This window comes from Microchirus variegatus (assembly GCF_963457635.1).
Source record: "Microchirus variegatus genome assembly, chromosome: 10".
NCBI lineage: Eukaryota > Metazoa > Chordata > Actinopteri > Pleuronectiformes > Soleidae > Microchirus > Microchirus variegatus.
The window spans coordinates 1,640,351-1,659,969 of NC_139811.1; the positions used below are offsets into that span (position 1 = coordinate 1,640,351).

Here is a 19,619-nt window from a genome sequence, read left to right on the forward strand (position 1 = left end):
CGTGTTAGCGATGCGTTCGCCTGCTGCCGCAAACGCTGCCGAGCAGGATGACGGACTGCCGTGAGAGACTTCAGGAGTTACTGGCAGTGCAACAGGCCCCGGCACAAAAGGCAGAGTAAATAAATAAGGTTCGCTGAGAGGAGGAGGAGGAGGAGGAGGAGGAGGGAGGAGGTAAAAAATCACCAGTATATTGCATTTGGCAGAGGAAGGGCTTCCTTAAACAGACACTATTGTGCAAGTACATTGTGAAATGAGAAAGGCGAGGGAGAGAGAGAGAAGGGAGCGTCTGCAAATGAATGACTGCTGAGAGATGCTGTTTCCCAACTTAAATCGGCTGAGGAAGGACATTTTTAGGCCAAAGAGTCTAAACTGCCAGGGAAAGCTTTCATTCGCTGCTTCTCAGAGGCTAAAAATGACACCATGTGATTTTTTTTTTTTTTTTTTTTTTTTGGGGGTCCTGCTGTCAACATCTCCGATGATGGCTCTGACTATTTTTAGGTTTCGGGGGACGTCACGAATGTTGAATTTGGGGCACGACTCTTTCAACCTTCACTGCAGGTTTTTTTTTAGGGATGTTATTTTGACTCATCATTTCACGGAGAAGCTCAATATTTCATCTTTTAAATGTTAAATTCCGTCGTCAAATGAGTTCACACAGCGTATCATAGTATCGCGGTGTTTAGAGCCCAATCTTTTCTACACTCTTAGAAACAAGGGTTCCAAAACGGTTCTTCTACAAGGGCTGAAGTTCTACTTGGAACCATTTGCTTCTGAAAAAAGTTTCCTTTCCGGAATAAAGGGTTTTTCAAGGGTTCTTGGTAACACTAATGGTTCCAGTGAGAACCATTTTGATCCAGAGAACCCTTTAAAACCCCTTTCCTGAATAAAGGGTTTTTAAAGGGTTCTTAGTGGAACCCTCCAAAAGAGTTCTCCTCTGAGGACAAGCCGAAGAACCTGATATGGTTCTACTTTGCACTTTTATTTCTAAAAGTGTGGGATAAATGCGTCTTGTCAGAGTCGGCAACTCCTCCTTTATGGAAGTAGTCATTGGTACTCGTCCTAAAAAGGTCACTAAAAGTCGACATGCATGTGTAATTTGTTGTAGGAGAGAGAGAGGGACAATCACAGTGAAGATAAAATCACCCTAAATATGTGCAGAATAACTTTAACTGGGCTAAAAAACCAGACTCCGGCTGAGGTTTTTGTTTGTTTTTCAGTGCGTTGATTTATTTTAGAGAATCTGGAGAGGAGAGGACCACGTCGTGACGTAAAAAACCGTACATGCTTTCACGTCAAAGTCTCCAGTAACACCAGGAAAAAGGTCCCCACCCGCCCTCTGCTCTACTGCTGTATACACACAAACGCTCCCTCAGGCAGGTATAGTATTATTTTTCTTTCGGACGAAGAAGACGCAGCAGAGAGAAAATAATGTCACGTCAAACAAACGCCAAACAGACCATTCAAAAGTTTGCGCTCACTTAGAAATCCTTAGAAATTCTTATATTAGAATGAATCTAACATTAAATGAATCAGAAATACACATTATACGTTGTTAATGTAGTAAAAAACGTCTGGTTTTAATGGAATATGTACATAGGTGTATTGATTTCCATTTCTAGTGTTCTAATGGTACATTGCTAACGGCGTTTGAAGACTATTGGATGATTAGAAAACCCTTGAAAACCCTCGTGCAACGACGTTAGCACAGCTGAAAACTGTTTTATGTTTAATAAAAATCATTATTTCTAATCTTGTCAATGTCTCGACTATATTTTCTATTCATTTTGCAACTCTTTTGATGAATAAAAGTCTGACTTTTAATGGAAAACACACAGAATTCTGTACAGGTGAGCCCAAACTTTTGAACGGCAGGAGCACCGGACTTCCCTCTCGTTGAAAACTTTATTCAAACGTCATCCCTGTCTCATCGTTGCTCCTCCCTCCCTCCCTCCTTCACTGCAGAGAGACAGCGAGGGCCCTTCGAAACGCCGCCGCCGCCGCCGCCATTAATCACTAAATCGGATTTCTTTTCCTCCTCTGGAATGGTCGGGGCTGAATTGACGCGGAAGCCTCGCAAAATGGCCGCCGCCGCCGCTCGCTGTAGCAGCTCACAGAGCCCCCTGGACAACCTGAGGCATGGCCATCCAATCCCACATCATTAAGGCCAGAGTCCTTTATTGTGTTGGAGGCATTAAATGGTGCGCTGGCTGCAGCCCTGAAGTCACACTCCACTAGGAGAAAACAGCAGAGAGAAAGAAAAAAAAAAAAAAATAACGGCACAGCTGGATAATGACTTTTCCCTGGGAGGCTGACCATGTGTACAAAAGCGCTAATGATAGCAGGTGCAATAAGCGAGCGCAAGGCTTTTACTGCGTCCGGATCTATTTTCCTCGGCTAAACTCGCCAGTGATTTCCCCAGTGTCGGTGTCTTTCTGTAGTTTAAGAACACCTCCTCAGCCCCTCCCCTCCCCTCCTCGGTATCTAATCTCTTTATCAGCTGTGCAGCTAATATCAAAGAGGACTGCGGTGTGAAAAAAAAAAAAAAAAAAGAAGCCTGCGAGTAAAAACCTGCTGTCAGAGTCTAATCACAATTAGCCGGGGCTCTAGACCCATTAGCCCCAAGGGGGGAGAGACCAAGAGCTGACAGAATTATTGTGAAAGCTACCGATCGCTAATGATCCCGCCGAGTCCAAGAGGTGGAGCACGGGTTTAAGAGAGAAGACGAAGAAGGAAAAAAGAAATAAAAGAAAGAAAAAAGGTGTTTATGTCTGTAAAAATATGCAGTTTACAAGCAGACGAGGTCGGCATTTTTAATCCCGTCGGTATTAAAGAGAGAACGGGTTTCCTGGATGCAGCGACTCCACTGCTGCTTCCTTATTGCAGCAGCGCTATTACATCACCTCTGTGTGTGTGTGTGCGTGTGCGCGCGCGCGTGTGTGTGCGTGTGTGTCTTCCACATTATAAAACATTAAGCTGGAAGTTAATGACTGATTGCAACAGCCGTTCCTGAAACTTGTATGAGAAGAAGAAGAAGAAGAAGAAGCAACAGTGCAGACAAAACAACGCCACCCTCTCCCTCCTCCTCCTCCTCCTCCTCCCTCCTCCTCACCTGCAGTATAAGCCTTTTTAAAGAAGCGCCTCACATTCCATGTTAAGCCCCCAAACGGTCCCCGGCTGTCTGAGGACTTGCCGGCGAGATAGAAACGTCTAAAGTTATTACGGCGGTCGGGCAAAGTGCGAGGCGGCGTAAATGGGGGGGTTGGAGAGCTCCAGCCTCGGCCCGGCGGCGTCTAATGAAGGCGTCTGGGGCGAAAGCGCTAAAGAGTCTACGTGACACGACTACCGATAAACCCACCCCATCCCCCCAACCCCACCTGTCTGAGGACACAGATCAATTAATACATTAACAAACGATTGCGAGCGCTTCGTCTCGCAATATGAAACCAGCGCCGCGGCCTCGACCTCGCTCAGAATGCCTGATCAGCTGTACGACGACGTCCGCCGTGGATTTAAAGCGCGGCGCTGTGTGGGCGTGCGGTCTCAGACCTTATAGAAACGCAGCGTGGCCACAACACGCACTCCACGTATAGTTCATGGACAAGGGAGGGGGGAGGGGGGGGAGGGGGCCATAAAGAAGGAAGCCTGCGAGCTGCTCTTCATTTGAGGGGAAAACAAGTGATGATGTGAAGTGTTTACTTCAGCTGAACGTGACCGGTTATTTGTGAAAATTCGAATATTTTCGAGGTTTATTAGCTCAACAGAAGCAGTGATACTAGAGGTGGGCACTAGGTTAACGTATGACGCGTGGCGTCACGTTTAAGTGCCGTGACACCAGAGACCAGGCACCGTTTAGCAGTTAGCTCCGTTAGCTGTGTTAGCTCCTTTGGCGCCGGTTAGCGTTAGCCTACAGTGGAACTGGAGCGAACCTGTGTAACTGCGTACGTGTGCCTCTGTTTTTAAACGCTTTAGCGTTACTTTAGAGACTCGTTTGAACAATCTGTCCGTCATGGAAACGGCGCTTAGCGTTGCCGCTAACGTGCTAACATGCCCAGCACAAAATAATACTGAAATTAGATGTTTGAGAAGAACGTTTTTCAGCGTTTTCTGACATTTCTCGAACCCAACGACTAATCCACGGATCGATCGCAACACGTGGGAGATCTCTTCTCCTTTAGAACCTCGTTCTTCCGAGTTCAGCCTCATAAAAGGTCATTTGTGAGGTTTACACTGTGCTACACATATGCACCATAATGTATAAGAGAGATCCTGCAAACACAGATAACCTGAAGAGGACGTGAGTATATGTTTTGTTGTACATCGCCTGTCATTGACGTAACAAATGAACGATAGAATCAGCCATTTTTAAAAACCATGAAGCTCCAAGTCAGTGTTGTTTTCGTCAACGATGGCGACGATGACGAAATCTTTTCGTTCTAACCCGACACTTATGTAAGTGGACTCGTTAGCATTTTAAGCTAGCGATCTTTATGCTAACGTGTTAGCAAACAACAAACAGATGGATTTTTTAGCGGCAGAAAGAAAGCAGGACGTGACAATAACTGGACACAGTTGTTAGTAGTAGTGGCTAAAGTTAGCTTTTGTTATGCTAACGTCAATTCATTATGTGTGTGTTTCTTTAGCAGCGTGTTTAGCCATGTTAGCATTCAGTGACGCTGTGGTCATCTCTTTGTGTGTAATAATAGCCAATCTGCGAGCTCACAGTGCTATTTTCACAACTTATGTGCGACACTGCACAACAACAATCTCCAATACTTATTGACCTAAATAAAGTTGTTAAAAGACTAAACTTCTTTTTTCGACTAAAACTAGACTAAAAACTCTTTCGCGTTTTCGTCGACTAAAACTGGACTAAAACTATCACATATAGAAGTGACTAAAATGTGACTAAAACTAATGAGCATTTTCGTCCAAAAGACTAAGACTAAGACTAAATCTATGATGGTTGTTAAAAACAACACTGCTCCAAGTGCACGACAGACATTTTGGTTATTTCATCGATACGGACACTGATACCGAGTGATACTTCTGATGATAACGCGTGTGATGACAGGCTGTAAATCACTGAGAATCAAGCGAGAACAACATGACGCGGATATCGATTGCGGTGTCGTTTGTCAAGAAGCTAATTGATAGTTTGGTTTGGACCAAAGTGGAAACTCTTTACAGCGTCGATGCTGCTGTTTAGTGAAGCTCAGACGTCACATTTAGGGTTTATTAACACTGACGAGCTCATCCCTACATGCATACATGTTGACGTAACTGTCCAGCAGTTCATCTGATCAGCGTCAAACTCGGCAGACGTCTCACTCAGGTGACTTTGACGCCGTTTGGACGAGAAATGAAAGAAACATCTGCAAACGCGCGACAGCAAAACAGGCACGTATTCAACGTTTGTCACCGACTTGACGTCGTAACGCAAAACCCATCGCATCCGCGTCGAACGCTGCGATTCTTAACGATCTTCCGCGATTCGCCGAAACGGCGCAAATCATCCTACGGCTGAGGCTGAGGAGGAATCGGGAGCGAGCGCCCTAATGGCCGCCGATCCAAAGCCTCAAAGCGGCTCCTTCCTCATTCTTACGCCCCGTGTTTGTGGACATTTCTGTCACACACACACACACACACACCACACACAAACGCACACACATAAAGACAAATCATCAATGCAGGCCAAACACACCGTGGCACACTCGAGCGCGTCGCGCGGGCAAAGTCTTAACGTAAACCATTGCTCTCCTTGCCACGCCGTATATATCCAGCCTCCCCATTACCACCACCTCCAGTCGACAGCGAGGGCCCTGCACTGCTAAATTATTCATCACACTGAGGGGAGGACAGAAGCATACATGGCTTCTCCACTCCGTGCCTCTTCCCCCCCTTTTCTCCTCTCTGTCGCTAATACAAAGGAGCAGGCGGGCGGCGGAGAGGATGATGTACAGGCCGTCTCTCCGTCACCGCGCGGCCATCGCGGAGCGTCGCGAGGCGCAGCCTCCGCTTCCTCCAATTACCGCAGGGGACGGCGGACGTTTTTTGTTTTTACCCGCGGCGGAGCAGACGGTCGCCGGGGCCGTTTGCCCCCCGGTGCCGCGCATACGGGCGCGAGGAAAAGGGCGGGGTGGGTGGGCACCCAGGGGCCCCATGCATAACCTGGGACGTCTTTGTGTACACATTCATCTATATCAGTGGGCAACAGGGAAATGTAAGCCAAAGGTAATTGCCCCGGATAAGAACATCTGCTCGGTGAATAAATATTCTAATGAGCTCGCGGGCTCCCCCAGACTGATGCGCGGCTGACAGGCCTCCGGAGGGGACCGCGGGTAATGCTCGCCACCTGCAGTTCAAACAGGAGGGAGGCGGGTCCCGCGTCCCCCCTCGTCTTCAGCCTCCATCGCCGCAGATAAACGCCCGGCCGACTCGCTGAGTGTGCGGTGAATCATTGATCGACGCGCCCGACGTGGGTTATTGTGGTGATGCGTTTCTCGGGGAGTGACGGGTTTTAAAGCGGCGCCGCACACTTCCCACACTTCCCCACTTCCATGCCTCTCTTTTGTGTTTTGCTCGGCGAATGTTTTTCCCGCGGAGCAGATGTTGGTTTTAGGGCCTGCAGGGGAGGCGTAAAAAACACCTGAGAAGGTGAGGAAGTGGCCGTAAATATCGCACCTTTACTTCCTGCACTGTTACAAGAGGAAACGTCCCGTTTTTATTTCAGCTTTTTTATGGATATTTTCCTACAGATATCGGTCCTGCCAGTCAAAAAGTTCCTGCTTCTATTTTCAGTTTAATACGTTCCTCATTTAGTCGACGGAATATCAGAAATGCAATAAGGTTTTTTAGCACAAATTGTTGAGAAAACAACGTCTCATGAAAGGTTTTCCAAACTCCGCTGTCTTCTAATGTGTCAAGGACCAACTCAGTGTTTTCACTGTGGAGCTCAAGTTGCCAAAAGTTGATCACTGGAGTTTGAGAAGTAGAATGAACACGAGAAAATCCAGAGTGAAACATCGTCCTGAACGAGTGCAGCAGTATATCTTATTCTCATTTATGAATACTTGAATACACACAGTGTGTGTGTGTGTTAATAACATCCATAACAGTGATCTAAAACCTCAGCCTCATTCTCGTGTTTTCACCTGAAATGACACAGAAATTATGCATCATTATGCATGTGTGTGTGTGTGTGTGTGTGTGTGTGTGTGTGTGTGTGTGAGATATTGTGTCACCGATTCCAGGCGACAGCGCATCAAAAACTGCAGGAACGCAGGAAGAAGGGCCTGCATTAGGAGCCGAGGCCTCGCCGCGTTATTTCCTTTGAGTTACGACATAATTTGTAAATCAAAACCTCGCCGTCTCCTCCGCTCGACTCGGAGACACACAAAAAAAAAAGGGGGGGAAAAGTTTTCAGTAAAAGCAGAAAAACTTTGGCCTCAAAATCATCGTTTCCGTCTCACGCACAGAAACCGGAGCTGAAACAATAACGCAAGCGCTGCCTCGTTCGCAGCGGCTCAAACATGCTCTGTTTTTTTTATATTATTATTATTCTTATTCACATTTTTCATATTTTTTTTACCGATGAAAAAGAAACCGCGGAAACGTTCTCGTATTAGGTCGCCGATGATGGCGTCGTCGACGTATAGACTGACTTTTTCTGTCCTCGCTCCATAAAAAGACGCTTTATCAACAGAAATATGAGCTCGTGATCTGTGCAGCCGAGACAGAGACGCTGTAAATATGAGCAGACGAGTGGGAAAAGTGAAAAGAACAATGGATAAAATAATAATAATAATAATAATTGAAATAAGAGGAAGTGTAAGTGCAATAGAAACCACAGAGGAGACAAAGCTAATCTGATTAATCACATCAGCAGCTTGGGCTGACAGTCGTAACGTAATCATCAAGAAAAGACTGCAAAAACAGCAACGTCACCCCCTAAAGAAGAAGAAGAAGGAGACACTTGTGTCCTCAGAAGACCCCGAGCATCAGACTCCCCCCCACACACAACACAAGTGCATGCTGGGTAGCTTTAGCGCAACAACAACAACAACTTCACACCTGCAACATTCTCTCATTTAAAGGAATGAATGAATACACCCGACGCTAGGCCTCTCTGTGTGTGTGTGTGTGTGTGTGTGTGTGTGTGTGTGTGTAGCTGTATCTGCAGCAGATCAGTGTCAATGAAACACATGGACGCACACACACACACACACACACTGACGCATACAGCGCACACACTCACACACACACACACACACACACACACACTCCTGGTCCAGCAGAAACCCGGCTCTTCCGTGGACTCGGTGGTACTCACCCAGAAGTACATCATCATGGTGGAGGGGGGTCAGGTGCAGACCGGCGGGCGTGAGTCTCACGGCGAGGTGGAGGGGGGGGGTCGAGCACTGGGACCAGGTCCAGCCAGAGTTGGCGGGGGGGGGTGAAGAGGGGAAGGACGGCGAAGCTTCGAGCTTGTTTTTGGCGGAAAAGAAGAAGAGTTCCGATCGTTTTTGGAAGAAGACGAAGAAGAAGAAGAAGAGAGCGATGCTGATCCACTGAGGCGCTGAAGCCCTCCCTCTAAACTGTTGACTTCAGGTCGCCGCCCCCCCCCTCCTCCTTCCTCCACCTCCTCCTCCACACCTCACTCGTTCTTCTGTTAATTTTTAAAGAAAGCTCCCACACTCCACCTTTATCTTCTTTATCGTTCTTCTTCTTCCGAGGCAAAAACACGAGGACGAGGCTGAGGAAGGGGGAAAAGGAAAGTAGTGCAGAGGCGGTAGACGAGGTTTTGTAACCTCTCTTTTCTTTTGACACTCTTGCACTTCTACTCGCTTCTCCCCACACTTCGACAGTCTCTCTCTCTCCTGCTCCGCCACACTCTCCCTCTCTCTTTTTGCTGTCTCTTATTGGTGAATCAGTCGGTACACAGCTCAGCAGCAGCAGCAGCAGCAGCAGCAGCAGCAGCAGCAGCAGCAGCAAACCGCACGCTTTGACAGATGCCTCCAACGTTTTTTTTATTTTTTTTCCTTCCTTCCTTCCAGCCGCGGAGTCGCGCGCGTTGCTCTGCACGAGAGGAGGAGGAGGACGAAGAGTGAGCCGAACAAACCGGAGATCCTGCAAGAGACGGTACTGTAAAAAAAAAAAAAAAGATCAGCATCCACCAGAGAGAGAGAGAGGGAGGGAGGGAGGGAGGGAGGGAGCTGGAAGTTGTGTTGGAGAGTGCGTGAGGGGGGAGGAGGCTTGTGTTGATGATGACGACGACGACGACGACGACGCTCGTGATCGTGGACGACGTTTGATACGTCGCACTCAAGTTGCGAAGAAGACGAAGAAGAAACTGGTTTCCACTTTGCAACACCTTCTTCTTTTGCCGCTCTCTTGCACTTATATCGACGTAGCCTTCTAAGAAGAAGAAGAAGTAGTCGTAGGTGGCCACCAGGGGGCGATTGAGGAACATTAAAGCTCCCATAGAACGAAAGTACCAATTAACGCTGTTTTTTCTGGTGTGTATCTGCAGACGTTACCTCGTTTACGAAGCCCTGAAGGTTCTAAACAAACAGTTCAGCCACTGCTGAGAACGCTGTGTTTTATTGTAATCTCGGGCTCAGCGAGATCTCTGAAAAAACCTGGTCCGGTTACATAAACAGCGGCACTAGTCTGGGCACATCCGGTTGCGTCCATTGTACCATAGAAGAAGAAGAATAACGTCCTTTATGGAGGTGTTTCACGAGCGACAGTGTCTTCTGACTCTGGGTCTGACTCCGGGTCAAAGGTCGTCAAAGGGACTGCGGCGGGGAGTCGTGAAGAAGCTATTTTTTAAACACTGTTAAAACAATGTTTTGATAATGAGGAGCAGTGCATCCACCGTTCCAGCGGGGGGAGCTGTGCTTCTGAGAGCGGGTGCGTGCTAATTACATCTCTTCCAGGTATTGACCAATCACAACACAGTTCTGTCTTCTGGGCGTGAGATTTCAGTCTGAAACAGAGCGGCTGACGAGAGAGCGTCAGTCAGGAGAGATTTCTGTCGGCTCGTTTACAGCAACTAGGAGGTTTTTGGCCATAAAAACAAGTTAATGTATGTAAGTAGACCTCCATAACTCACATATATGTGCAACAGGACCACTCTGTGTGAGCTTTAACTAAGTCTCTCCTGGTTTATAACGTCAAAAAACACACTTTCATGATCAGTTCGTGAGTCTCCATCGCCACTTTCAGCTCCTCCGACGTCAAATATGAGCGGACGCCGAGAAACCGGCGCAGCGCGGGTGAAATAATCTGCAGATCTGGAGTCATTTCTTACACGGAGTCAACGGTTGGCGACCGGGAAGTGAGTAAAGTGACAGATCAGTGACCAGACGAAGCCGCCGCTATATTACATGACATGCTTTAGTGTGTTTTCCATCTGCCCGGGGTGGGGGGGGGGGGGGGGGGAGGGAGCGAGGAGGTTTGGCCTCTTCTCTTCTCCACAGCACTGTAACGACGACGCTGCCTCAGCAATTTTCGAAAACATATCATCAATACATGAGCGGGAGCTGGTGCTTTTTAAATATTAACCCTGTGGTGGTGGTTGTGGGGGCTGAGGCTGCGGCTGCGGCACCGGGATCGCCCAATAAAACAAAAGACGTCCCGGGGGACGAGCTAATTTGCTGTAGGATCCCGGAGAACATTTGCACGGAGAACGCCGTGAGTAATGAACGGAGCGGATACATCTCAGGTTGATGTTCCCACGTCAGTAATTGCCACATGAGGAGGCCCGAGTTAAATCTGCAGCTGCCTTTGAGCGCCGTCTGATACACAAGGGGACGCCGCCGCCGCCGCCGCCGCCGCCGCCGCCGCTACGGGCGTAACTGTCATCTTAAATTTATCACCCGTTTTATTTCTCTGCAGAAGAAGAAGAAGAAGAAGAAGGGGAAGATGAAGCTGAAGAAGAAGAAATTGCAATTAGCGATTTTTTGAAAATACTGCGAGGTTTCAGCGGCGATGGTTTATCCCGCGCACTTTTGATAAATCAGGGAGGAGCGTCACATAATTCTCGCCCTCGCGTCTCATCACAATGCAGCTTTTCCATTACACACACACACACACACACACACACACACACACACACACACACTCTTATCAGAGACATTACCATGCACATACAAGTCCATATCTTTATACATGTCCAACCAAACCCCCCCCCCCCACACTCACACACACACACACACACACACACACACACTGGATTTACATGAGCAATCACAGAGTGGGTCAACGCCCCCCCTCCCCCCCCTCGCCTCCCTCGCCCCCCCCACTCCCTGCATCAATCTCTGATGGGAAATAAAAATGAAATGCACTTCTCAGGGAAACTCGGATTAAGGAACGCGCTTTTATCAAATACTGAAGTCTATTTCAAGTCCTGCTCATAAATAACTGGGGGGGGGGGGGGGGGTCTGAGTGTGTGTGTGTGTGTGTGTGTGTGTGTGTGACATGAGAGTCTGACGCTGAGGTCACCAGGGGTCAAAAAGGTAGAAAATGGCAGTTTGAAGGCTTTTAAAACATCACCTCGTCTCCCTTTCTAGGAATCTCCTTCAACAACCCGCCCCTCCCCCCCACCCCCACTCCACTTCCTGTCTACTCTCCCAACGCCATTTCCTTGTGCCGAGGAGGATCCACTCGGCTCGGGCCAAACCATTTAGATTTCCCAGCGTAGTCTAGACACTCCCCGGAGACGCCGCCATCCATTATAAAGACAGAAGCCTTTCAAAGAGATGAGGAAGTGAAGTTGCCTCACGCCGCGCGGCGGCGGCAGCGGCTTCTTCTTCTTCTTCTTCTTCTTCTTCTTCTTCTGCCTAAAATGTCCGTCTGATGCTTTTCGCCGCCGATGCTTCGGCGTGAATATTTCATGACGATCTCACCTCAGTTCTGCGGTGAAACGGAGAAACTGCTGCTCAGGTCGAGTCGTTAACAAAGACTCTCGGACCTCAGAGACCACGACGTGGAAGTCGACGCCAAACTCCCACGTTTCGTTCCTTTAATCACTCACTCTGCTTTATGGAGTGACCCGTTTAAGAACTCACGCAGCAGCCGACGCTCTCGTCTGTGCTTTTATATCCGTCTTCATCCGACTCCACAGGTCGCTGCTTGTGACATTTTCAGCAGCAGCAGCAGCTCATCACGAGAGCAGCGACGCAGTCTGAACCTCAGCGACGTACGACGACGTCCAGACACCGGTTTCACTTCTCGTAACTCAGGGTTCTTGTTTTTAGAATACTGGATTGAAGGTTTTCAGTCGGGATAAAGATTTGGGATAAAAGGCGTAAAAAATGGAGTCGTTTTGATGAAGCAAACGTCTCTTTGTTACAGATGTGGCTGCGAAGTCTACGTCGCTGCATTATGAACAACTTATAACGACTGATGTTCATGAGTTTGCCGTGGATTGTGTAGAACGTAAGGAAACCAGTGCTAAGTAGAACCATATAAGGTTCTTTGGCTTGTCCTCATAGGTGAACCCTTTTGGAGGGTTCCACCAAGAACCCTTTTAAAACCCTGTATTCAGGAAAAGGGGTTTTAAAGGGTTCTCTGGATCAAAATGGTTCTTACTGGAACCATTAGTGTTACCAAGAACCCTTGAAAAACCCTTTAATTCGGGCAAAGGGGTTTTTCAGAAGCAAATGGTTCCAGGTAGAACCTCAGCCCTTGTAGAAGAACCCTTTTAGAACCCTTATTTCTAACAGTGCAGAGGAGGAGGAGGAGGAGGAGGAGGAGGAGGAGGAGGAGGAGGAGGAGGAGGTCCGGGTCCAGGCAGACACACGACAACGCAAAACAACAAAAGTGTGCGACGTACAAAAATACACAGACAAAAAAAAACAGTGAATATAAGTAAAAAGGTGTGATTATGACGGAGAATAGTTGAGCGGAAGACTTTTACAGTGTATTTGATCACATATTTTAATGTGAATGACACTTTTAAATGGTATAGAACGCAGACCAAGCTACAGTTGTATTAATATGTTAAGAAAATGCAATAATAATTCAATAAATAGAACATTTTCTGCAACTTCAATTTCAGGAGGATTAAATGTTCAGTGTTTTTAATGTGCTTATTTGTCATAATCTTCCCTCTGTTGTTACCTGTGTGTGTTCCTGTCATGTCCTCTTGTTTTTTTATGATTTTTATTATTTTTCTTCACTTTGATTTATTCGGACATTTATTTCAAAGCAGGTTTGTTTTTAAATAAAATGATCATGGTACAAATAAGAAGAATAAGATGAATAACTTCACACAGGTGCTTGAAATTCTTCCAAAAGCTGTGACGCTGACATGCAAAAAAAGACACACAAGTGCTAAACATGAATGTGTGTGTGTGTGTGTGTGTGTGAACATATGGACCACACACACACACACACACACACACACACACTCAGGTTACTCATGTTGTGAGGGCAGACAAAAACAACCGCTGTCACGGCTTCAACGTCCGTACCCGATCTGCTGAGTAACGTCTGAGCTCAGGAGGAGGAGGAGGAGGAGGAGGAGGAGGAGGAGGAGGAGGAGGAGGAGGAGGATGGGGGGGGGGGAGGCGCAGCGACTTCCCGCTGCGACGGCGAGGCGTGGCCTCGTGTAGCACTCGCACGCCCCGCTGCTGGTACACGCCAGCGTGTGCCCAGCGGTGGTATCAGCGTGACATGCAGCAAGCCTTCACATCCCCGACACATGCACACACACACACACACACACACACACACACGTACGCACACACACACACACACACACACACACCAGCCTCTAATTACTGCGCAGGCCCTGCCAGTTTGCAGCCCAGGGCCAGAGCTGCCTGTTCCGTGCCAAGATGTAAACACTGCATTATTAACACCGCACACGGCCATGTTTAATATACTCCACGTATGTCGACACACACACACACACACACACAGACACACACAGTGTGGGTTTAGTGCGATTCTTTACGTGCAGGCAGACACACACGCGGTGGATTTATTGTTTTGCCCAGACATTGCGTTTGAGACGCAGCAGATGGCCGATGTGCTGCGTACAGTGTAACGCACGCTTACAAATGATGTTTAATGATGTCTTGCGGGGACCGCGGAGCAGAAACATTAGCGCTTTGGAGGCTAAATGTGCAGACTGCAGTTTAAATAAAAGACGCACACGGCCACGTATTTCTCATCGTTGTTGTTGTTGTTGTTGTTGTTGTTTTTGTGCATATTTATCGGCTGTCAGGATGTGTTCATGGAAATGAAATACAGAAAAAAAAAAAAAAAAATCACAAAGGTCTAAACGTTTCGTCAAAATCCACAGAATTAAAGGGTCTGCAGGAGAACACATGAATATTTCAATGCAGTTTTTTTCCACACTGGTTTGTTTTAAAGTTCCACCGTGTGACATTTAGGAGGTTACATCGGCAGAAACAGAGTGTACTTTATACTTTATAAGATGAAATTCGGTCTTGCACCACAGCAGAGTTTCACGCAGAGCAAACACGAGTGGCTCCGCCCACTCACAGCAACAAAAACGAAGGAAGTAGGCGTGGCCAATTCTGACGTATACAACCTTCGAAAGGTCTTCAGGTCTGATTTTCTAGCATTCAAACATTTAATCAAGCTATTAAATATCCACAAACTCATGAATGAGTGTCACACGGTTTTAGTGAAGCCATCACGAAATGGTCCGAATCCTGCATTCTCCTGAATGACCACCAGGTGGTAACTCCGTTGTTTTTTTTACGCAAGAAAACACACGTAACAATGTTATCTCCGAATCAAACCCTACAACTCCTTACATCACAACGAGAGGAACTCTTTTTTTTTACTAAATATTTACAATAATATAATAACACAGAGAAAAAGAAGTGTGACATCATATCGTTAAAATACTTTATATTTACAGTCTTGTAAAGTGGAATTTTACTTGATTTGTGTGTGTTGGTAAGAAAAATCGCGATACAACACGTAATCCTGATGCAGGGTATACGATATTATGTACTGTGATATATAAGTTATTACATGCACAGTTAAATATTGATATTTTTTCCCTATAAAATTGACAATTTCAAGAAAGAAGAACCGTCAAAGTCAAGGAAATCATTTAAACTGATAAAGTTTCGTCTTTATGGACAAAAGAAGACATTTGAGAACGTCACAATTGAGATTTTTGGGTCATTTTATAGCCCGAACGATTAAGAAAAATAACAAACAGATGAAAAGATTATGGAAATAATCCCGACATGAAACGCTGCCACGTTTAAGGATAAATAAACCTCCCTCTTGTGAGGCTATAACTCCGCCCCCGATGCCTGAAGAAGTGAGCAGAATGGAGGCGGGGTCTGTGCGCTGATTGGACAAGAGGGTGAGACTAAGACAGCCAGTGAATGCAGTAATGGTGTTTGACCAGAGAGGGCAGTAGATCCACTGTGAGGATTTACACCTGGATCAACAATAAAAAACCTAAACTAGATATAGTTACGTATATATATACGTGTATATACGTAAATATACATATATATATATATATATATTTGAACTCCAGAAGCTGTGGGCTGTTTCAGCGTGGAGGAGAGAGCAACCGGAGCGAAACCCAAAAGCAATCCCAGCAGCCCCTGGCGTCTCCCTTTGACATTAATTGATAATCAAACAAGCCTCGGCATTAGACATTTATGAGATCAGCTGAATTATCTATTTAATGTAACCCAATTATGTGCAACCCTTGTGCACCAATCAACGCTAATTCCCCACTCATAAACGACAGCGTCGGTGACAGATTTAATCAATAATAAACATTGATGAAAACTCGCGACACCCGCTCAGAAAGAGGGTAATTAACGACAAGAAGAAGAAGAAGAAGAAGAAGAAAAAAGTGATATTTTTTTCTGGGGGGAAATTTTTTTTTCCCTGCGATCCTCGTTTCCATTCAGAAGAATCTGCGGCGCACGGCGAAGGCTCGCGTCGCGGCGCCGGCGTTCGGCTGAGAGTTTAAAAAAAAAAAAAACAGAAAACATCCAATTTCCCTTTGACAATTAGAGACAGACATTTATCATTAATTCTTAACACAGACTTCAACTAATCCAGTTCCTAATTAAAACCTTGTAATTTTCCTAAGCTGTTGCCGTAAAAACTAAACTCCATTTATTATTCAGACACTAGAGCCTGGAACAGTGGAGCGTAGAAGAAGAAGAAGAACACACACACACACACACACACACCTGTGATTCTTCATATTCCCACAGGAAGCCTCAGAGCTTCACAGAAAACCTTTTAAAACAGTCTGATATTTAACAACCAACAGGGTTTCCCTGGTCGTCTGCCGCCGTCACATCCTCTACACCAGGGGTTCTCAAAGTTCTGATACCTGAGGGTCAATTTAGGAACCCAACGTTGGACTGAGGACCGCCAAAGGAAAAAAAACCAGAAAGAAATCCCATTTTTAATCATTTTAATGACCAGATTGCAGTTCTACAGTTTAGCGTTAAGTAATATAAGCGTTAATATAATGTAATTTAAGCACTACTATAATAACGCTTTATAATTTACTGGGTATTTACCCAGTATTTTGGCCATTGTTCTTACCTTCTAATTACAGGTTAATACCAAGTAACACATTTTTGTTACCATATATTTACTGGGTAAATAGCTAGTAATTGGGGGCTGTAGCTACCTGCTTATTACCAGCTTATAACACAATAATACACTAAAATTCACCATATAGAAACCAGGTAAATATCCAGTACTTTTGTTTACACTTATTGGTCTGTATCCAGTAATGTACAATAAACATTTAACAAACATAGCAGCTCCTGGATTAAAACTATCAGCTGTAATTCACTGCGGGGCCACCAGAAATGTTTCTGCGGGCCACAATTGGCCCCCGGGCCGCACTTTGAGAACCAATGCATTAATATAATAACGCTTTATAATATACTGGGTATTTACCCAGTATTTTGGCCATTGTTCTTACCTTCTAATTACAGGTTAATACCAAGAAACACATTTCTGTTACCATATATTTACTGGGTAAATAGCTAGTAATTGGGGGCTGTAGCTACCTGCTTATTACCAGCTTATAACACAATAATACACTAAAATTCACCATATAGAAACCAGGTAAATACCCAGTATTTTTGTTTACACTTGTTGGTCTGTATCCAGTAATGTCCAATAATCATTTAACAAGCTTAGCAGCTCCTGGATTAAAACTATCAACTGTAATTCACTGCGGGGGCCGCCAGAAATGTTTCTGCGGACCGCCATTGGCCAATGCTCCAACCAATGCTCTACCAACGCCGAGCATAAACTTTCAACCAACACAGCGGCCAAACGGCACAGCCCATTAGAGACACCGGGGGGTACGGTGCACCTGAAGCCTGTTTGGGCTCAACAGAACCAGACGTGGAACAAACCCCGCGGTCAAAAATGGAGGTAAGTGTGCACAGAGGGGCCTGAAGCTGCAGCTGCAGCCACAGCTGAGGCCACCGCCACCATCACCACCACCACCAACAACATCACCACCATCATCATCATCATCATCATCACTGCTCTTACCAGTCTCGTGAACAGCGGCACTCCCAAATGCCAGAGGTGATCGTTCAGCAGTCCGCTGTACACCACGTTCCCGAAGACGGCGATGCTTCCTGACTTACACAACGTGTTTCCTGCAGGGGGGGGGGGGGGGGGGGCACAGAGAAACACAGACGCAAATTCAATCAAAGGAAATCATTGCAGAGGAAGAGAAATAATAGAGAACGCAGCATCGATTGTTATAAATATTGATTCCAGGGGTTTATTGACCTCACGTGTAACGACTAACACACACACACACAGGTAAGCTCGTGGTCCGCGATCGATACAGCCGCACGAGTGAGTCAAGCTGGTTTAACGACACGGTTACGACATACATGGTAACGTGTATATGCATCGCGAGGACTCTTCAGAGAACCTGAGACTGAATTACGGACAATTGAAAGCACTTACAGTTAAACCTGAGCGACAGGAAAGAGTCTCTACAGACGTACAAACGCCGTCAGAGTTCAACTGTGTGAGTTTCAAACGGTCGTGGTACAAAAAAGATGGCGTTTGTGTAGAAATACTGAGCCGTTACATATCTCGGACAATGATTTTGTGGATTATGGAGATTGTGTGAGTAGTTCACAACAATACACACCTGCTAAAGTCTGCAGTATCTTAAGAAAAACTAGTTTTGCCACTTTCTTTCATCATAACACAGCTGTTTTCTGACTCTGTCGCCGTGCTCCACTCCCCCCACACCAAACTCCATTGAGAAAACCGACGATTTTAGCTCACGTAGGACACAGGGGCTGCTGGTTCCACTGCTGCCTCGCGTGGCAGCTTTGTGTTACTGCGCGAAGCCCAACCCAAAGACTTTTAGACGATGAAGTCACAAAATAAAACATTCAAACCAACTGACGGAGGCAGCGGTGGATCAACAACTGGTGTGTGCAGTGATGTAAAAATGGTTGATTTTCTCTATGCAGTTTGGTGGGAGGAGTTTTTCCGGCGAGAAAAGGCTGAGATAAAGCAGCAAAAGTGGACGTAGGCTGACTTTATCGTCGTCATCTATTTATCTATCTATCAATTAGTGCTGCGCACTAGGTTAGCGAGCGTTAACGCAAGATTTTTTTCAAAAAAAATGTTCTATTTTTTTTTTTCACATTTTGGACGACATAGTATAGTATGACGTTTTTGTCGAATTTTGGACCAACATTTTTTTTTTTTAATTGTCAAATTTGGGACGGCATATATGTAATTTTTGTCAAATTTTGGACCAAATTTTTTTGTGAAAAAAATTGTCAAATTTGGGACGACACAGTATTGTATCACGTTTTTGTTAAATTTTGTACCAAAAACTTTTTTCCCCAAAAATTTTCAAATTTTGAACGACATAGTATAGTATGAAGTTTTTGTCAAATTTTGGACCAAAAACTATTTGCCCTAAAAATTTTACAATTTTGAACGACAAAGTATAGTATGACGTTTTTGCCAAATTTTGGACCAAAAACTTTTTTCCCCAAAAATTTTCAAATTTTGAAGGACATAGTCTAGTATGATGTTTTTGTCAAATTTTGGACCAAAAACTATTTGCCCTAAAGATTTTACAATTTTGAACGACAAAGTATAGTATGACGTTTTTGTCAAATTTTGGACCAAAAACTTTTTTCCCCAAAAATTTTCAAATTTTGAACGACATAGTCTAGTATGATGTTTTTGTCAAATTTTGGACCAAAAATGTTTTTCCAAAAAAAATTTCTATTTTTTTTTTCACATTTTGGACGACATAGTATAGTATAATGTTTTTGTTGAATTTTGGACCAACATTTTTTCTTCTTTTAATTGTCAAATTTGGGACGGCATATATGTAATTTTTGTCAAATTTTGTACCAAAAACTTTTTTCCCTAAAAATTGTAAAACATAGTATAGTATGACGTTTTTGTCAAATTTTGGACCAACATTTTTTTTTCAAAAAAATTTCACATTTTGGACAACGTAGTATAGTATGTCGGTTTTGTCAAATTTTAGACGCCATAGTTATCACAAATGGATTTCTTTCAGTTTTTCTTTCTTTTTTTTCTCTTTGGCGGCCCTCAGTCCATTG

The 19,619-nt window shown here is 45.3% G+C and overlaps 1 protein-coding gene across 1 annotated transcript in view; it reads right to left on the reverse strand.

The window, feature by feature from the left end:
- rbfox3b (RNA binding fox-1 homolog 3b) overlaps nucleotides 1-19,619 on the reverse strand; it is a gene marked incomplete at both ends in the record, with an annotated part of 274,642 nt that overhangs the window by 147,377 nt on the left and 107,646 nt on the right. The window contains one exon of the mRNA XM_083896472.1: nucleotides 17,551-17,660. Coding sequence (XP_083752598.1) covers nucleotides 17,551-17,660 — 110 coding nt within the window. The remainder of the gene's footprint in view (nucleotides 1-17,550; nucleotides 17,661-19,619) is intronic.